The 15,867-nt window shown below is 42.1% G+C and overlaps 3 protein-coding genes and 1 pseudogene across 3 annotated transcripts; 1 reads left to right on the forward strand and 3 right to left on the reverse strand.

The window, feature by feature from the left end:
- The window catches only part of LOC106566455 (uncharacterized), a 51,230-nt pseudogene extending 50,491 nt beyond the window's left edge, over positions 1 to 739 (reverse strand).
- Positions 740 to 3,612: 2,873 nt separating this feature from the next.
- On the forward strand, positions 3,613 to 4,935 carry LOC106566458 (transcription initiation factor TFIID subunit 13). The gene has a single exon (XM_014134513.2). The coding sequence runs from the start codon at positions 3,883 to 3,885 to the stop codon at positions 4,255 to 4,257; it is 375 nt and encodes a 124-aa protein (XP_013989988.1). The 5' UTR covers positions 3,613 to 3,882; the 3' UTR covers positions 4,258 to 4,935.
- A 656-nt stretch (positions 4,936 to 5,591) lies between these two features.
- On the reverse strand, positions 5,592 to 8,131 carry LOC106566457 (troponin C, skeletal muscle). The gene is made up of 6 exons (XM_014134512.1): positions 7,977 to 8,131; positions 7,059 to 7,110; positions 6,816 to 6,959; positions 6,480 to 6,594; positions 6,227 to 6,363; positions 5,592 to 6,067 (listed from the first exon to the last, which is right to left on the reverse strand). The coding sequence occupies exons 1-6, from the start codon at positions 7,977 to 7,979 to the stop codon at positions 6,036 to 6,038; spliced, it is 483 nt and encodes a 160-aa protein (XP_013989987.1). The 5' UTR covers positions 7,980 to 8,131; the 3' UTR covers positions 5,592 to 6,035.
- A 3,698-nt stretch (positions 8,132 to 11,829) lies between these two features.
- LOC106566456 (troponin C, skeletal muscle) lies at positions 11,830 to 15,867 on the reverse strand. The gene is made up of 6 exons (XM_014134510.2): positions 15,612 to 15,867; positions 13,614 to 13,668; positions 13,221 to 13,364; positions 12,969 to 13,083; positions 12,603 to 12,739; positions 11,830 to 11,960 (listed from the first exon to the last, which is right to left on the reverse strand). Exons 1-6 carry the CDS (start codon positions 15,612 to 15,614, stop codon positions 11,929 to 11,931), a joined length of 486 nt encoding a protein of 161 aa, XP_013989985.1. The 5' UTR covers positions 15,615 to 15,867; the 3' UTR covers positions 11,830 to 11,928.

Here is a 15,867-nt window from a genome sequence, read left to right on the forward strand (position 1 = left end):
ACTTACTACTTTTTAGCTACTTTGCAACTACTTAGCATGTTAGCTAACCCTTCCTCTAACCCTAACCATTTTAGATAACCCTTCACCTAACCCTAGTCTAGCTAACGTTAGCGAGATAACTAACATTAGCCACCTAGCTACAATTTGTAACATATCATACATTTTGCAGATTGATAACATATTGTTCATTTTGCAAAATCGTAACAAATAATACGATTTGTAATTCATATCATACAAAAGAGTTCAGGTTTAAATACAGAATAATACGAAATGCTCTGAGACCAGGTTGCAGCGAGCATGTGACAGACTACTGAGTTGAACAATCTGTCTGACCAGTCTTATCAGTAAGCATACTCCAATGTTTGTGTTGGCACAGGCATAGGTTTTAAATGTGTGTGATGGTAATACTATACATGAACATGCAGATTTTACCAAAAAAATGGAATGATTAACATTGTAGCACCAGAAAATCCAGTGGCCAAACTAAATGGATTGCATTGCTGATGACACCGGAAAGCACAAAACACAGAGTATGTATGGGCAAACCACCGGGCTGGTAGTTGATAACTTGCTATTTAGCTCCGGTTGTCAGCTAGCTGCACCTGAGATCTTATAAAAACGTGTAAAACTGTGGCTACCATCTGGTTGAACTCACCAGCTCAGCTGGCGAACGGCGGCGGTAACGTAAGCAAAGTTTGAAAAGTCCCCGTTGTTTGCTTCTTCTTCGATGAGGTTTAACAGGGGTTGGCATCCAATATGTTGCATTACCGCCACCTACTAGACTCAAGTACAATTCCCGTATACTTTGCTCCCGTCGGCTACTGTAAAGCTAGGTCTAATTTCATTGTAAATGTACTCTTGTGAATATGAAATGTGGCCAAAAGAATAATGAAATTAATTACATTAAATTGTTTACAATTATTTCTATCGTGGGTAAATAATCCAAGCAGTACATCTCTCCATAATAGGGTAAAATCTTAATAAATATGTTCAACTATAAATCTACTGATGTCTTGCCAACCGAGTTAAAGTTGGTTTCATATTCACACATTCGGAAATTCAACAGACATTCGCCAAAATCCATTTAAAATGGTAAAAAAAAAACAATAACTAATTAATTGATTGTCACAGAAACATAAAAATAGATATGGTTTATTCTATAAATGTCTAGTATACTTTTACAACCTTTGTTTTGAATACAAATTCCAATAAAAAGGTTCACTCTTGGTTTTCCTTATCGCCACTGTGGAATGTCCATGTGGTTGTCTTGGTCCTCTTGATCCATCCCCCTGTCTTCTTTGTTAGTCAGGCCTGACCCCTTCATCACGTAGCTTATTCCTGTAATGTCATTTAATATGACTGAAGATGCAGAATTTTATGCCAGGCCCCTTCTGATAGGGTATAACAGACTCGTTAGAACTTTGACCACACACCCTCAAGACAGACTACATGTCCTCTATCAAATCAAGACTGGAATTTTTACTCAAAACAAAGGTTGTAAAAGTATGCTAGACATTTACAGAATGAATCACACCTAGTTTGATGTTTCTGTGACAAACTGTGAATTAGTTATTGATTTATACAGCTTTAAATGGCATTTTCAACTTTTTATGTATTTCCATCAAATCAAAACTGGAATTTTTATTCAAAACAAAGGTTGTAAAAGTATGCTAGACATTTATAGAATAAACCATATCTATTTTACGTTTCTGTGACAATCAATCAATCAATTAGTTATTGATTTTTACCATTTTAAAATTACTTTTGGCGAATGTCTGATGAATGTCTGTTGAATGTCCGAATGTGTAATGTGTGAAAATAAAACCAACTTTATCTCGGTGTCTTACCGCAGATACAGCGCCAAAAAAGATGCAACGGTGTTTCTGGGTGGTCGTTTCAAAAAGGTACAATTTGAATGTATGCCTTTTTTCCAACTTCTTCATATAGTGGTTTTCAGGATAATATTTATGAATAATTTTAAAATCAACTTTTTTAATAAGTAGGTATGTGTGAGGCAACATCCAATCCCTTTGAAGGCACACTATTTATATATTTTGTTTGTGTGAAACCACACTTTCTGCGCTGTTATTCAAATAATTCGTTTTTTTTTGTATAATATAAGCTTCTGTCTTAAGCATCCTAAATAAAGCAACGACTCAACGCTGCGCCACGGAGTTTTGATAAAAACAGTGGTGAAAAAAAACGTCAATCTGATAATCACACGCTGCTATTTATTGCTGACCAGCATTGTGAACAGATAATGGAGCTCCGTGTAATGAACCGTTTTCCGGGACAATTCGGTGAAAGCCCTGAAGCTTTCAGAAAACCTTTGCAGTACAAACCAACCGTACGCTGTATGTGGACTGACGCATTGATCACACCGAAAGCATCATTACACAAAATGGTACACAGCATCATCTGGATGTGTGCAAGCGAATTAACCGATGCATTTGATTTTGCTCTCCTGAAGCGCGCTGGTGCATGGTGGATTTTGGGATCTTGGTCCAATGGAAAGAGTCACAATGCGAGAGGTAGAGGCGATGGATCACTCTCCCTACCCGGTCCAGGACGACCTGAATCAAGTGCGCCCCACTCAATTACGGCAGAGCACAACCTCTCCCTCAATGTGATCAAGACAAAGATGATTGTGGACTACAGGACAAGGAGGAACGAGCACGCCCCCATTCTCATCGACTGGACTGTAGAGGAGCAGGTTGAGAGCTTCAAGTTCCTTGGTGTCCACATCACCAACAAACTATCATGGTCCAAACACACCAAGACAGTCATGAAGAGGGCACGACAAAGCCTATTCCCCTTAAGGAGACTGAAAAGGTTTGGCATGGGTCCTCAGATCCTCAAAGTTATACAGCTGCACCATAGAGAGCATCCCGACTGGTTGCATCACCACCTGTTATGGCCACTGCTCGGCCTCCGACTGCAAGGCACTACAGAGGGTAGTGCATATGGCCCAGTACATCACTGGGGCCGAGCTTCCTGACATCCAGGACCTCTATACCAGGCGGTGTCAGAGGAAGGTCCTAAAAATGGTCAAAAAGACTCCAGCCACCCCAGTCATAGACTGTTCTCTCTGCTACCGCACCGCATGGTACCGGAGCACCAAGTCTAGGTCCAAAAGGCTTCTTAACATTTTCTACCACCAAGCCATGACTCCTGAACAGCTAATCAAATGGCTACCCATACTATTTGCATTGTCCCCCCTCCCCCACTTTTACACTGCTGCTACTCTCTGTTTATTATCTATAAATAGTCACTTTAACTCTAACTACATGTACATATTACCTCAATTACCTTGAAAACCTGTGCCCCCTCACATTGACTCTGTACCGGGAGCCCCTGTATATAGCCTCGCTGCTGTTATTTTACTGCTGCTCTTTAATTATGTTTTTAGTTTTTAACTTAACACACATTTTCCTTAAAACTGCATTGTTGGTTAAGGGCTTGCAAGTAAGCATTTCACTGTAAGGTCTACTCTTGTTTTATTCGGCGCAAGTGACAAATAACATTTGATTTGAGCCCCACTCACTGCAGCTAGGTGGCAGTATTTAATTTTTTTTCCAAGCAAAATAACGCCTAGACAATTGCTGTAGGTACTTCCGGTGGCAACTACAGCGAAGAAGAAATCGTTAATTCGGGGTTGGTTGTTGTTGTGCTCCTAGGTTTTTATCATTGATATTAAGCAACAACAAAAAACACCTCGACACTAACCGTTTCAGGATTCCAATTGCATCTTCCTGCAACGTTTGCGAAACACCTTTTGACACTGGGATTTGTAGCTAGCCAGCTAAGTTAGCCACGTCATTAATTAGTTAGCTAACGCTAGCTACAATTGCTAGCTCTAGTACACCGTTTGGCGCTGGTAGAATGGCGGAGGAGGAAGACGAAACCGTTTTTGACGAGGATTTGGATGACGGGGCGGGTGGAGCCGATGGGAGCCACGGCAAGCGAAAACGGTTGTTTTCTAAAGAGCTTCGGTGTATGATGTATGGGTTTGGAGACGACCAGAATCCCTACACTGAATCAGTGGACATCCTGGAGGACCTTGTGATCGAGTTTGTCACGGAGATGACACACAAAGCCATGTCCATCGGACGCCAGGGCCGTGTCCAGGTGGAAGACATTGTTTTCCTCATCCGGAAAGATCCAAGGAAGTTTGCCAGAGTGAAGGACCTCTTGACGATGAACGAGGAGTTGAAGAGAGCCCGCAAGGCCTTTGATGAAGCAAACTATGGTTCTTAGGTCCTGTGGTTGTAGAGGGATATGGGCTTCAACGTGATTTTTTCTTTTTTTCTTTCGCATTGTCCGTGCTGTTTATTCTGCTTTGATTATTTGACATGTTTTTATAAGGATCTAACGTTTATTTTGTAGCAGATGTGGCCGTAGAGATGTTAATTGACCATCCACTTGTGACTTCAGATATGTTTGTGCTCATGTCAAATGCCTTCTATACATATCTTTGTCAAAATCATCTTTGTGTGGCTTTCTGGCAGACTAGATGAAATGTTGCTGCCTTTCAGTTGGGACAGTGGATTGACAAATTATTTGTGAACATGTGCAATCTAATAGCATAGACAAATAACAGGATGGCAGGTAGCCGAGCGTTTTGCTGTTTCTAATACCCGAGCTGACACTGAATAAACGGTCTGTGTCCTTGAACAAGGCACTTAACCCTATTTTGTTTTAGGGGGGCTGCCTACTATGGCTGACCCATTTCACTGCACCTATCTGGTGTATAACTTTTTTTTTTTTAATAATAGAATGTTCTCATTAAAGTCTCAATGTCTGCTGAAGGATATTGCTTTGCAGTATCAATCATGTCATGTGAGCTAACTTTGCGCTTATGTGAGGATTGTCCCATTTATCACTAAGGATGGGCGTAGTGACATTGTGAAATGAATACAGTAACACACCTTTTGACATGGTCTTCCATCCTTTACAGAGAATGTTCAGGACATGGGCCTAGCCCAGAGGGGAGGTCAATGTAGACTTTATATGAATCCATGGATGGGTTTTGGTTCCGGAACCATTTAACTTGCTCCTACACCTTTAGACAGTGGATATATAGTGTTATCATTGAATAAACAATTCTGTTTGCAAATGAATGCACATGGTCCTAATAAAAGAGCAGGACTGAGTGTATCTTCTGGCCTGGAGCCCTCCCTGGGTGCACCTTTTGTTTTACCCAAGAACTACACAGCTGATTCAACTCATCAAGCTTTGATTATTTGAATCAGCTGTGTAGTGCTAGGGCAAAAATCAAAAGGCGCACCCCTGGGGGGAAGGACCAACTTTAGGAAACCTTGCCTTTAACCCACTATCAGTACTCTATTTTAATAGGGACTCCTTTGGCTACTTAGTTTGCATAATCAACATTTTTAAAACTTGCCTGGATTTCCCCCTGATTTTATATATGTATTTTGCAGTGAGTAAGTAGGCCTAGCTTTACTGCTTTCTAATCTGGCTGGTTATTATGGTCCAAAACAGTAACAACGGCATCAAAGACAAAATGGACGTATGAATCAAAGAAAATGAAAAACATTTTGATATTCCTCAATAATAGGCTACAGACCAACTTCCAGTGAGCATGTGTTTATTAATTTCTTCTTTCAAACAATGTTATTACAGTGATGTGATTACTGTTGACATTGGTCTAAGCAGCAATCACAAGCTGCCCATGAGAGTACTTCCTGACTAAGCTCCCAGCTTCAGGCTGTTGTGCTGAGTGCCTATGATGCACTGAGCCATTCTGTGGAGTTGCAGTTAATTTCACATCCCGGCCTTGCCCACCTGATTTGGGAAACGGCAGCAAGCAGCTTGGCGTCATAATCACAAGCAGGAAGGGCTCAAAAGCTCTGGTAACCTCCACCAGGTGCCTGTCGAACAGGTCTAGTTGTTTCGAGGTGGATGAACGGAGGCAATGGACCAGATGGGGGGGAGGGGGGTTGGAGTGGGTCAATAGAGGATCAGAATAGGTCAGCAGGGGTCAAAGGAAGGAGGAATGTCCATGAGTCTCCGTTTTACTGCACATTTTCCATCATCTTGAGGAATTCTGAAAAATAATCCATTATGAACAAAACATTTAAATCTGTTTCAGGGTCAATTAAAAAGTCCCGTCAGTATCCATTATGAAAATGCTGGTCATATATAGGCCATTTGGCCAGTCAGCACCACAATTATTATTGTCAAAGGCATCATCCCTATGTCATACCGTCAAAGTCCAGCATGCCATCAGCGTTCTTGTCTCCATCCTTCAACAGCTCATCAATTTCCTCCTCTGAGATTTGTTCGCCAGAGCTGCGGATGATGATGGCGAACTCTTCTCTGTCGATATAGCCGTCGGCATTCCTGCATAAGTAACACATTGGAAGGAGTTTAAACAGCCTTTCGACATCATTTGAAAGCTGATTGTAATTGCACACATGTAAACGGTAACCCCTTCTCCCCACAAGCCTGTAACGTACTTGTCGAAGACACGGAAACATTCCGCTAACTCTCCCTCGGACTTGCCGGCCTGGTCCTCCTTTAGGAGTCTCACCATCATGACCAAGAACTCCTCGAAGTCGATGGTTCCGCTACCTGAGGTGAAGGGCCAGATTATGTATCACGCTCGAATAAAACAACTATAGACAATGTAAACAGGTTCTTATGAAACACTGGTCACCTGAGCACAACACGGGCATTGGTTACCCCAAAAGAAGCCCAATTACGCGCCAAAATGTAAGCGTCCCATTTAGGTTTATATACACACACACATTCATGTAGGCTAACAGTCTATTTTAGATTCAGCAGTTTCTCACCATCCTCATCGACCTCCTCAATGATTTCATCCAACTCCTCTCTTGTCGGATTCTGGCCCAACATCCTCATGACCTGACCCAATTCCTTGGTGCTGATGTCACCGCCACCGTCGGTGTCAAACATGTCGAAGGCAGCCTTGAACTCTGGAATGATTAGGTCATAAGTATCGGGAAACGAATTATTATATTCATTAGACCTGACATAAATTATCGGCAACATGGGTTTGCTACGGGCCTACTCACCGTTAAGCATCTCCTCGCTCAAGTATGAGCGGGCCTCCTGTTGCGCGTCAGTCTAGAGGGAAAAACAGCGCCACATGTGTCAAGTCATTGTAGTGACCATCTCTCCAAGACAACATTTATATATTTTTTTTAGGGCAACAGTTATTGGCTATTAGCATTAGTGCGTTTGTATTGACAGTCACATGTGCCCTGCCCAAAAGGTGTAGGTTAGGCCTACTGACAGCTCTTAGGCCAAGTGAAAATGTGCCATGCTATTTATGGCTCAACACATTACACCCCCCCCGTATATGGCCATACTGATATACAATCCGATGGAATTTGTCGCATCAGCACAATCCGCAGCTTTGCTGTCGGACTCCCTTTTAGGTTGTGTGCCTGACAAGTACCCATATCTACCCTGCGCCCACACAACTTTCATGTTCCAGATATAGATAGATAAATATCTACTTCGCAATTGTAAATGAGAACTTGTTCTCAACTTGCCTACCTGGTTAAATACAGGTGAAGTAAAATAAATAAATATAATAACAATCACGAAATTGCTTAACCAAAAATATACACACACACACATATATATATATATATATATATATATATATATATTATATATATATATACACCCACACTATTTTTGGTTAAGCAATTTCGTGATTGTTATTATCAAGATGATTGAGAAATCATGAGCTAAGCAAATTACTGTACTATTTCAGATGATTTATACCTTATATATATTGAGACAATACATTGTTGAAATTATTCTCAAATAAATAATTTCAAAATTAGGCTAATTTAATCTTAATTGCCCTACTTTCTTTGCCCGTCCAAATTTAACATTGCACATTTAACCTATACAAACTCGCTATTTATCATGTTTTTATTCGTGTAATTGGTTGCGTGTGTTCAAGTCATTGTTCTTACCATGGTTGCGAATTAGCTTTCCCCTAAATATCCACGGAAATATAGCCCAAAGGAGTGGTCGATCCGCGTGCACCTCAACAGAAAGACTAGACGTCAAGTGAGTTTAGACACACTTTAAACCGGTCACCTAAGACACGCCCACTGATGCTCACAGGACTCCAGATTTAGAATCTTGAACTTTTTAGGGTTCTGAGGCCCCCCACAAGCCAATAAAAGTGGAGAGAGGTGGTCTTGAATCTGCAAACATTTAATTGATGGGGTAAACTTAGCTATTAGGACATTTTGGGAAGTTTTCAGGTACATGTCACTATTGAAAGGCACACAACATGTCTGGGCATTGAAGTAAGACTTTTTATAAGTATGGATCTACCAGTTGTTTCTTCTGATTGTAAGTCAAGTGTCAAACTCATTCCACGAAGGGCTGAGTGTTTGCTGGTTTTCGCTCTTCCCTTGTACTTGATTGATGAATTAAGGTCACTAATTATTAAATAACTCCCTTCACCTGGTTGTCTAGGTCTTAATTGAAAGGAAAAAACAAAAACCAGCAGAGACTAGACCCCCCAGGCAATGAGTTTGACACCCCTGTTGTAAGTGCAGCAGGTTTGAGGTACCTGAATAGAACAGTATGCCTATGTATTCCCTGTCAGACACAATGTTTTTGCTCATCAACCTAAACAAATTCCCTCTCCGGCTCCACTCTCAAAGTTGAAACATGTTTTGCAGATTTCCAGAAGGGAATGAAGCCAGCCCTTTTAAGCAATCTCTGAAAATATTACATTCTTAAACAAGGTGTAGCTTATGTCCAAGCATGCACTTGTGATTTCAAGCAAATATGGTGATTGCTGTTACCATACTTTAAACCAAGGTAGGCCTCTGCATTGCTGATAAAGAAGGGTGGGCCCAGAGTGGGTTATGACTGTGGGATGGCGTTTCCTTCTGTGCGTGAAACCCTACCCGGTGGAAAAGCAGAAGCTGGAAGCTGGCAGTGCTATGCCCTGAATAGCAGACGGTTTATGGTTGTATGGGGACAGGACGGAGACAGAGCACGCCCTTAATCACAGTATCGTATCCAATAAACAGGCCAACCACTCAATATTTGACTCTCCTTGTATGGTGGTGGTTTCCTGAGCAGAGATAATAAGGCCTGATGTCTTAGAGGGAGGAGGAGCGGTGGGATACTGGGGTATTATGGGGAAGAAGGGGGTGGGATGTTGTTAGTGGTGGTGGCGAGGGGGGGGGGGTATAATGGCTATATACTCAGGGAGCAGAGGATATCCACCAAAATAAGGATTTGGTGGGGTGCTGCTACTACACATTACAAACCTCTAGGTTCTTATTCCAGACATCTTCAAGATACGCTGTTGCATCCGGCAGCGGTGTCAGAGCTCTTGGGGATGGCATCTTACAATACAGATATGGTATTTGTAACCTCTTCATGGAGACAGAGCAGTGTCAGAGCATTCTTGTCACTGTTAACTGCTGCAATCTCTTTCTTTGATCATCATGGATGACATCTCTCAAGAGATGAAAAGATCATTGATTTTGCAAGTTGCATTAGCTACTCAATTAGAAGCTTCTGAAAGTTTTCTTCATCTGTACTGTCTTTTTTATTTTGGTTAACTGTTTTTGACTTTGCATGCTTCTTAACCTAATGTTGTATGCCTATTTCTCTTTCATCCATTTTCATGAATCTTTCAAGATTCATCACATGAAAAACTACAACAAAGGACCTCAGAAGGATTAGGCAGAGCCAATCAGGATGACCGTTTTTTTTCTTCTGTGGACTTTGGAACAAAGGTGTTTTCAGAAACCAAGGACATTGACTAGTGGGAATAGTTATTATATGGGAATAGGAGAGGGGAGGAGAACGTGGAATATACGGGGTGAGGGAGGGCTAGGATACCTGAAATATTGCAGTCATAAGTCAGGGTGGGGGAGAGTGGCAAGGGAAGGCAGGTGGGGGCTAGGATACCTGAGATGTTGCAGTCATAAGTCAGGGTGGGGGAGAGTGGAAAGGGATGGGAGTAGTAGTAGCTGTGGTGGGGGGAGGGGGAGTGGTACTGGAGCATTCTGTTTCATTAGGGTAGGGCTGATAGTGTTGCATTATGAGAGAAACGGTAGAGTGGAGTGATACAGAAGAGCAGACAATGATCCAGTCTACTGGATCAACATGACAACAAGGAGATGGAAACATATGTTAAAGATGAAAGCAGATTTATTTTGAAAGTACTCTGTACAGGGTTGAGGCGCAAGAGGGAAGAGACGCAGAAAGGAGAGGAGCCAGGGGTGAGACACGGAAAGGAGAGGGGTGAGACGCGGAAAGGAGAGGGGCGAGACAAAAAGGGAGGAGACGCAAAGGAGCCAGGGGCGAGACGCAGAGAGGAGAGAGGAGAGGGGCGAGATGCAGAGAGGAGAGGGGCGAGGGGAGAGACGGCGAGGGGAGAGGGGCGAGAGGAGAGACACAGAAGGGCGAAGGGAGAGACGGCGAGGGGCCAGAGGGGTGTAGCATTTCTTGAGAGGGAGCAGGTGTAAAGAGACAGCTGGGTGGGAAGTGTTAGGTTGCGGGGAGCGGAAAGACCCTTCGTCTTAAAAGGGTTGGACGTATATTTATAGCCACAGAGTCAACATGACTGAGATCGGCAGCATTGAGGAGGGGGTAAATAACCTTAAGTTATTGTCTTTTCTCAAACCCTATTTTAACTTTACTGTAGTGTTTTGGGGTAGAATCATTACTGTAGTTGTTTTGGGCAGACTCCTTACTATATCTATATATCTATATATCTATCTATATATATCTCTATACCCTATGTATATGATCGGGCAGGGGCGCTGCCATGGGTGGGCTTGGGAGGGCATAGGCCCACCCACTGGGGAACCAGGCCCAGCCAATCAGAATGAGTTTTCCCCCACAAAAGGGCTTTCTTATAGACATAAATACTCCTCAGTTTCCTCAGCTGTCCGGTTGGCTGGTCTCAGACGATGCCACAGGGGAAGAAGCCGATGTGGAGGTCCTGGGTTTATGGTAGAGAAATTAACATTAAATTCTCTGGCAACAGCTCTGGTGGACATTTCATATTCCTGCAGTCAGCATGCCAATTGCACACTCCCTCAAAACTGATGACAAATACAGGCATTGTGTGACAAAACCCATTTTAGAGTGGCCTTTTATTGTCCCAGCACAAGGTGCAGCTGTGTTTATTTAACAAAGCAAGTCAGTTAAGAACAAATTCTTATTTTCATTGTTGGCCTGGGAACAGTGGGTTAACTGCCTTGTTCAGGGGCAGAATGACAGATTTCTACCTTGTCAGCTCAGGGATTCGATCCAGCAACCTTTCGGTTACTGGCCCAACGCTCTAACCACTATGCTACCAGCCGCCCTGTGTAATGAGCATGCTCTTTAATCAGCTTCTTGATATGCCACCCCTGTCAGGTGGATGGATTATCTTGGTAGAGGAGAAATGCTCACTAACAGGGATGTAAACAAATTTGTGCACAAAATTTGAGAGAAATTAAGCTTTTTGTGCATATGGAAAATCTCTGGGATTTTTTATTTCAGGTCATGAAACATGGGACCAACACTTTCCATGTTGCATTTATATTTTTGTTCAGTATATATTCTGGACTTTAACTATTTTTTTAAATATTTCTTAATTTTTTAATATTTTTGAAACTTTTTGTTTAGTCTGTATTTTTTATTGTATTGCTAGATATTACTGATATTAACACAAGCATTTCATTGCACCTGCAATAACATCTGCAAATCTGTGTATGCCACCAATAAACTTTGATTTGATTTGTAGTGTTTTTGGGTAGGCTCTTTACTGTAAGTAGTTGGGAAGACTCAAAAAGAAAATGTGGCTTAAATTTTGTATTTGATTTTCCATTCAGTTGTTCTTTTCTTCAAGCAGGAGAAGTGACAAATGGAAAGGGTCACAAAGGAATGTTGGTCTTGTTACTGTACATTCTCCATCATTTTCAGAAATTCTGGAACACAGAAAAAAGGGGTTCATTGGATCCTCTCCCACCAACTACTACTGAGAATACTTTTCTCCCGATCCACCCCCCTTTCTGTGTGATAGGAAAACACCTTACTGTATCATCAAACCACAACCTTTTACCCCAAGCACAATATATAGTATCCCCCTATAACCCTGTATGTGTCCAGTCACCAGAGGACCGATGTTATATGAGCCCTTTCATGTTAATGTTTATGTCATGTGGATGTGGTACTTCCGTGATCCCAGACCGCAACGTTGTATTCTGTTGTGAATATTTGTTGTAGAGAAACCCAGAACAGCGGGAGTTGAGTTTAGTCAAGACTTGTGGTCATTAATATTAATTAAAGAAATAAACTTGCCTACAGAAATTACCATAGTTTAAACAGTCAACTGTGTGTGTGTGTGTGTGTGTGTGTGTGTGCATTCCAGTCTATTTTTACCCACAGACAGTGCACCCAAATTGCCCCTGTTAATCCCAAACCAATCACTAGTCAAAGTTTCTATGCTATCGTTTACCATTGAATATTAGTCATCTACAAGTTTATGTTCAGTTGGCACAACACATGAATGTGAATGATATTTACATTGCAGCAAATTAAGCCTGTGTGTGTGGGAGTGTGTGTCTTACCATCAAAATCAAGCCTGTTGTCTTTGTTTAGGTCTGCGTCTGTCATTAGCTCGGTACATTCCTCCTCTGTGACTGGCTCTCCAGTGGCGGCCAAGATGTCATTTAACTCCTCACGGTCAATAAAACCGTCGCCATTTCTGTTGTATTGGGCAGAGGATAGATCAGTTGAGATACATTCGAATAATGTAACACATAGCTGCTGTATTTGTCATTAGAGCTTCCGAACGAGGCTGGGTCCTGTGAGTATCCATCCACCAGATACCGTATGGTATCCCTGGTTGGTTATGGTGAACCACGGGTGAGAAACCTCTGTGTCATGTCAATAAGGAGGAGACTCCAGGAGTTATGATTCAGGGGACGACATACTTGTCGAAAATACGGAAGACCTCTGATAACTCTTCCTCGGACTTCCCGGCCTGGTCCTCCTTCAGGAGCCTCACCATCATGACCAAGAACTCCTCGAAGTCGATGCTGCCGCTACCTGGTGTTGGGAGGAGGGGAAGACAGCCAGGGGCTCATGAGATGAAGCAGGGACGTGGGATGTATGAATAATAGGAGAAATACCATGGCCAGACATTTGAATGATCTCCTGACATTTGACCCAGTCAGTTAGTTTACCATCCTCATCGACCTCCTCGATGATCAGGGCCAACTCCTCTCTGGTTGGGTTCTGGCCCAACATCCTCATCACCTGACCCAACTCCCTGGTGCTGATGTCACCGCCACCGTCACTGTCGAACAGGTTGAAGGCAGCCTGGAACTCTGGAGGGGAGAGTCGGTGTTTACTGAGAGAAATTCTCACCTGTTGGCCTTAATGTGCTCTTGGTACAATCAGAGCATTTTAAAGTGACACATTTTGTTGACATTGGGAGTATGACTATGACTACATAAACACGACCCAAATAGCTGAATGTCAAGTGATACACACAGCATGGTTGTGAATCATGTATCTCAATAAAATTAGGAACAAGCATACATATGGATAGGCTATTTATTACACACGTGGCTTACCGGCAATCATATCCTCGCTCAGGAAGGAGCGGGCATCACTCTGTGTTTCAGTAGGCTAGAGGGGGAGGATAGGGGAAGTTGGATTCATATATATGTTTTCTCTCATGTACTAGCTCACTGTGCCTGTGGTGTTATATAATTCTATATATATATATTAAAATAAACCTTTCTGAGAAGATTAATACAAGTACTGTAGAGCAGGGTTGGAGTCAATTCCAATTGAAGGTAGTCAATTCAATAAGTTATTTGAATTTAAACTTTAAAAATGGAAATACTTTTTAAATCGTTTTTTGGAAGTAATTTAAAACAGATTGCCCTTTTTTTCAATTATTGAATTGGAATTTCAGTTTACTTCCTGAATTGACTGCCTTCAATTCTAATTGACTGCAACTGTGCCGTAGATCTGTCATTGAAGAGAGCATGTAGGATTCAGACCACAGTCTGGACACCCTATAGCTGCAGGCAGATGCTATCACACTGCATGGGATGGGTCATTTAGTAAAAAATACTTTATTTATCTAGTCAAGTCAGTTAAGAACACATTTTTATTTACAATGAATGGCCTACACCGGCCAAACCCAGACGACGCTGGACCAATTGTGCGCCGCCCAATCACAGCCGGTTGTGATACAGCCTGGATTCAAACCAGGGTGTCTGTAGTGACGCCTCTAGCACTGAGATGCGGTGCCTTAAACCACTGTGCAACTTATTTCCCCCCATAAATCTGTCATCACCTCCACCTACCTACCATTGACTGGCAGCAACTCCTCACACATCTACATCAAGCTAAATGACCAGCAACATTATGACAATTTAACAAAATATTAAATGTTCACAAACTTTCCACTTTTAGCACCTTATTTTCATTTAGCATTTCAGTCTAGAACAAATGACCCATAAACAGAACCAACAGTTCTGCACATATTTGTACAGGTTCATGGTAGAAAATAAGAATCTAAAAACATTATTTATTTCCTTTACATGTCATTAATGAACGTATTGTATAACTTTTAAAAAGCAGCAGAAAAGCAATATAGATTATTTCCAGGAAAAGTAATGAAGGAATATAGGACTGTCTGTCTGTCTTTGCTCCTTGAACCATATGGGTTCAACAGCAAACAATATGACAGCTACTTAATACACCTCCAGGGAGAGTTGATAGTTAATCACTGCCATGTCCCACCAGTCTGCCCCTACACTGATTCATTCATCCTCTTTAACAACTCCCTTCACTCTGAGCAGCCCCCCCCCGCAAACCAATCCCTCACATTCATTATCCTGCCTCCCTCTGGCATGTCAAAAGATAATGCCAGAGTCATTACTAGTGTCTATGTCTACACTGTGACACATAGACATAGATATGCTGGCCATCCACCTGTCAATCACTCACTTTGTCACTATCAATCACTTTGTCACCGTGTTCTGTCTAGCCAGCACCACTGTCTCAGTAACCTTTGGTGACCATGGTGGCCTTGGAAAAACCTTAACAACGGCATACACTACCACGTGAATTGAAGTACATACAGTCGATATTATACCGCATGATGTTTGCTCTATGGTACATGCAACTTAATATCACTCATACAAGCAAATAGAAAAATAAAAAAATAAAAAACAAATTGATAAAAAGGCAAGATCTTGGTGTGTGGGCTACAAGAACAAAACTAGAGCCTTAAACGGTCAAATCAGTAGCTCTCTTTACGTAAATTGTTTGGTCTAGCTGTACTCCACTGCTGGGCCAGCTGGTGTGTGTGTGTGCGTGTGCGTGTGTGTGTGTGTGTTGTTTGATCACAGGCAGGACTAGTCCATTTTCAAATCAATCAGTAAAATCCATCTTCAGCAATTCCACTCTATTCCCCACAATGAACAAAATATCAGCAAAAAATCCCACATCATCTGTCGAAAAAAATCAGAATGAGCGAAACAATCCTAAAACATCTGTTCATTAAAGATTCCTATCTTCGTTCGCTCTCGGTTTCTCCCTCTACTGACTCTTACCATGGTGACTGTCTCCGCTGCAACAGACAACAGAGAGAAAGCTGGAAGTCCAGGGATAGAGTGGCTTTCTGATACACCGTTGATAGACACAGTACTATGACTACCCAATAAGTACCCCTTATCTAGGTAACTTTTGTCTGAATATGATCAGGATTGGGCAAGAAGCCCTTCGCCTGGACTAGCATCAACCAATCGTCTTGCTGCTTACTTTGCAATGCCACAAAACCTCCACCTCACTCATACTCCCCCCCTCTCC

Source organism: Salmo salar, chromosome ssa13 (genome assembly GCF_905237065.1).
Source record: "Salmo salar chromosome ssa13, Ssal_v3.1, whole genome shotgun sequence".
Classification (NCBI taxonomy): Eukaryota; Metazoa; Chordata; class Actinopteri; order Salmoniformes; family Salmonidae; genus Salmo; species Salmo salar.